At 53.8% G+C, this 3503-nt stretch overlaps 1 protein-coding gene across 1 annotated transcript in view; it reads left to right on the forward strand.

Annotated features, from left to right (window-relative positions):
• Positions 1-2: 2 nt before the first annotated feature.
• FBXO41 (F-box protein 41) overlaps positions 3-3503 on the forward strand; it is a gene marked incomplete at its 5' end in the record, with an annotated part of 13929 nt that continues 10428 nt past the window's right edge. The window contains one exon of the mRNA XM_029083832.1: positions 3-451. Within this exon, the coding sequence (XP_028939665.1) occupies positions 3-451 (449 nt within the window). The remainder of the gene's footprint in view (positions 452-3503) is intronic.

Consider the following 3503-nt stretch of genomic DNA (forward strand, 5'->3'; position numbering starts at 1 on the left):
AGGAGCTGGAGCCAGCCCCGTCCTCCTCCCCCTCTCCTCGCTATGTCCATGAGATCGAGATCCCTCTGACAGAGATCTTCACCAGGGGCAAAGCCGTGGCACCAGCCCCTGCCCCACCAGCCACAATGGACAGTGCCTATGAGGAAGGTTTGGCCCGCCTGAAGATCCGTGCCTTTGAGAAGTTGGAGGTGGACAAGCGGCTGGAGAAGCTAACGGAGGAGGTGGAGCAGAAGATCGCTTCGCAGGTGGGACGGCTCCAGGTGGAACTGGATCGTAAGAGCTCAGAGCTGGAGAAAGCCAAGCAGGAGAGCTTGAGGCTCAGCCGGGAGAAGCAGGAGCTGGAGGACCGGGCATCTGAGCTGTCCCGCCAGGTGGATGTCAGCGTGGAGATGCTGGCCTCCCTCAAGCAGGACCTGGTGCAGAAGGAGCAGGAGCTCACCCGCAAGCAACAGTGAGTCCTTTGCCCAATCTCCTGGTTGCAGGGTGGGGGGGTGGAAATTGGTCCTCAATGGCAAGTCCCAAGAGCCCAACACCATCACCAGACCCTCAGACCAAGTGCTAGAGCACAATCTTCTTGGTAACAGCCATGAGCATCATCATTCATCAGGTTTTGCATCTTCTCCCACGTGGGCAGTGTCCACATAGATCTGAGCTTCTCCATGTCCATGACCAAGCTGGGTCACATCGTGTCAGACCTTGTCCCACAGCCGTTGGTGCCCCCAGGACATGACCAGGATGGGGATGCACATGGTCATCTTACTGTCCCACCAAGGAACATGGTGGTGGCCATGTTGCTGCACCCCACCTCTAGTGCCAAAGGGTGTCCCCCAAAATCAGGGTTGGATCATTCCTTGTGGCTCCACAGCTGAATTGTCCAGCTCTGTACAACCTGAGCAACCCCATTGATGTGCCCCATGGTCATAAACATGAGAGGACCCAGCTTGGCCATGGATTCAGGGTCTTTCTCCCAGAAGGAGGGTGGTATAGCCCAAGCAGTATGACCTCCATCTTCTGTCAGGACCATGGCCTTGTCATCCTCATTTTCATCCCATGTTCCTCACTCAACACCCCATTCCCACCCAGCACTGCTCCTGAGTTTCCCTCCAGTCAAACATTGGGTCATTTTGCCAATCAGTGTCACTCAAGAAGTAGATCTTGTCCCTCAGGAGTTTCTTAGCGAAGCTGGAGGCCACCATGGGGTCCAGAAAGTCAGTGAGGAGCAGGATAATAGAGAGCAGTCACAGTTGTCCTCTGGGCTGGGAGCACTGGTGGGATTCCTCAAGGACCTGTCATGATCTCCACCATCTTCAACTTATTCATTAATGATTTTGACTCCAAAGCAATAACTGGCTCAGAAACAAAGTTCACAGGATTTGCTGGTGGTGGGGATGGTTCTGGGGTGAGGAGCAGGATGACGCTGGGGTTGGGTAAGGACAAGACCTCTTGGTTTGGATGCACGTGGATGGAACAGGCAGTGGGGAGGTTTGGGGGCTGCCATCAGCTGCCTCTTGGGTGTTGTCCAGGGGCATCTAGGGGGTGTGTGGTAGCAGGATGAAGGCCATTGGGGTGGACAAGTCTGGAGCAGAGCCTGGTGAGACATGAAAGAGGACAGACAGAGGATGACCAATGGGTCAAATGTGTCTTGTTTGGTCTGCAGTATATGCTCTTGCCACCTAAGAACCTAATTTTTACCCCAAAACTACCTCCTGGACCTCCCTTTCCTTAGAGAAACCCTCCTGTTCCTTGACTGTCTCCATCACGTCCCAAACTCCTCCAGCCACAGCGACAAAACCACTTGCCAGGTTGCAGAGGAAGCACGTGAAGAGCTGATGAAAAGAGATGATTTTTTTTTTTCCTTAGATGTGGGGAAATCATCAGAAACCATTTTCACTGGAAAAGCTGCTTTCACCCTTCCCCGAGACCAAAATATTGCCCAGGACATTTCCCAGCCCTGCCAGCTCCAAAACACCACCAGGACATTGCCTCCATGGGAGGTTTTTTTGCTCCTGGACTCTGTTTTTTTCACTGGGGGTGTTTTTCCACCTGGTCCATGGGAATGAGAGATGTAGGTGATGATAACCATCAGCATCACCTTACACCGGCCGTGCCAGAGCTCCATTTGCCTTCCAAATCTCCTGGGTCCTTCACCAAGAACCTTCTCAGATCATTGCCAGGGAGCTCCCAGGCTCACCTTGCAAATGGCAGGTTGGGGGGCAATTAATTGGTAATTAAATGGTGATTAATGAGCAGCAATGAGAACGATGTCGCTGAGGGCTGCCGCCTTTTCCTCCGTGCTCCTGTGCAGATTGATGCAGCTGGGTGTGCACAGTGGGGTGTGCATGGCCAGGTGTGCAGTTGGGTGTGCACGGTCAGGGTGTGCACAGTTGGTTGTGCACAATTAGGTGTGTGTGGTCAGGTGTGTGGTTGGGTGTGCAAGGTTGGATGTGCACAGTCAGGTGTGAATGGTTGAGTGTGTATGGTCAGGTGTGCATGGTCGGGGTGTGCAATATTTGGTGTCCACAGTTGGGTGTGCACTGTTGAGTGTGCGCTGTTGGCTGTGTGTGGTTGAGTGTGTACAGTTGGGTGTGCAAGGTTGGGTGTGCACAGTTGGGTGTGCAAGGCTGGGTGTGCACAGTTGGGTGTGCACGGTCTGGTGCGCACTGTCAGGTGTGCATGGTCAGCTGTGCACTGTTGAGTATGAGCAGTTGAGTGTGCGTGGTTGGATGTGTGTGGTCAACTGTATGCAGTTGGGTGTGTGTGGTCAGGTGTACAATGTTGGATGTGCACAGTCGGGTGTACACAGTTGAGTGGGCGGGATTGGGTGTGCACTGGTGGGTGTGCACTGTTGAGTGTGCATGGTCAAGTGTATGCAGTTGGGTGTGTGTGTAGTCAGGTGTGCACAGCTGAGTGTGCACAGTTGGGTGTGCATGGTTGGGTGTGCACAGTCAGGTGTGTATGGACAGGTGTGCAGTTGGGTGTGCACTGTTTGGTGTGTATGGTCGGGTGTGAACGGTCAGGTGTGTATGGTCGGGGTGTGCACAGTTGGGTGTGTGTAGTTGGGTGTGCACTGCTGGCTGTGTGTGGTTGAGTGTGTACAGTTTGGCACTCATGGTTGGGTGTGCACAGTTGAGTGTGCATGGTTGGGTGTGTGCTGTTGGGTGTGCATGGTCAAGTGTATGCAGTTGGGTGTGTGTGGTCAGGTGCGCATGACTGGGTGTGCACGGTCAGGTGTGCACAGTTGGGTGTGCATGGTCAGGTGTGCATGGTTGAGTGTGTGTGGTCAGGTGTGCGTGGTCGGGGTGTGCAATGTTTGGTGTCCACAGTTGAGTGTGCACTGTTGGCTGTGGTGGTTGAGTGTGTACAGTTGGGCACTCATAGTTGTGTGTGCATGGTCAGGTGTGTGGTTGGGTGTGCATGGCCAGGTGTGCACTGTTGGGTATGAGTAGTTGAGTGTGCATAGTTGGGTGTGCACAGTTGAGTGTGCATGGTTGAATGTGGACAGT

This window comes from Antrostomus carolinensis, unplaced genomic scaffold, assembly GCF_000700745.2.
Source record: "Antrostomus carolinensis isolate BGI_N321 unplaced genomic scaffold, ASM70074v2 scaffold39832, whole genome shotgun sequence".
NCBI lineage: Eukaryota > Metazoa > Chordata > Aves > Caprimulgiformes > Caprimulgidae > Antrostomus > Antrostomus carolinensis.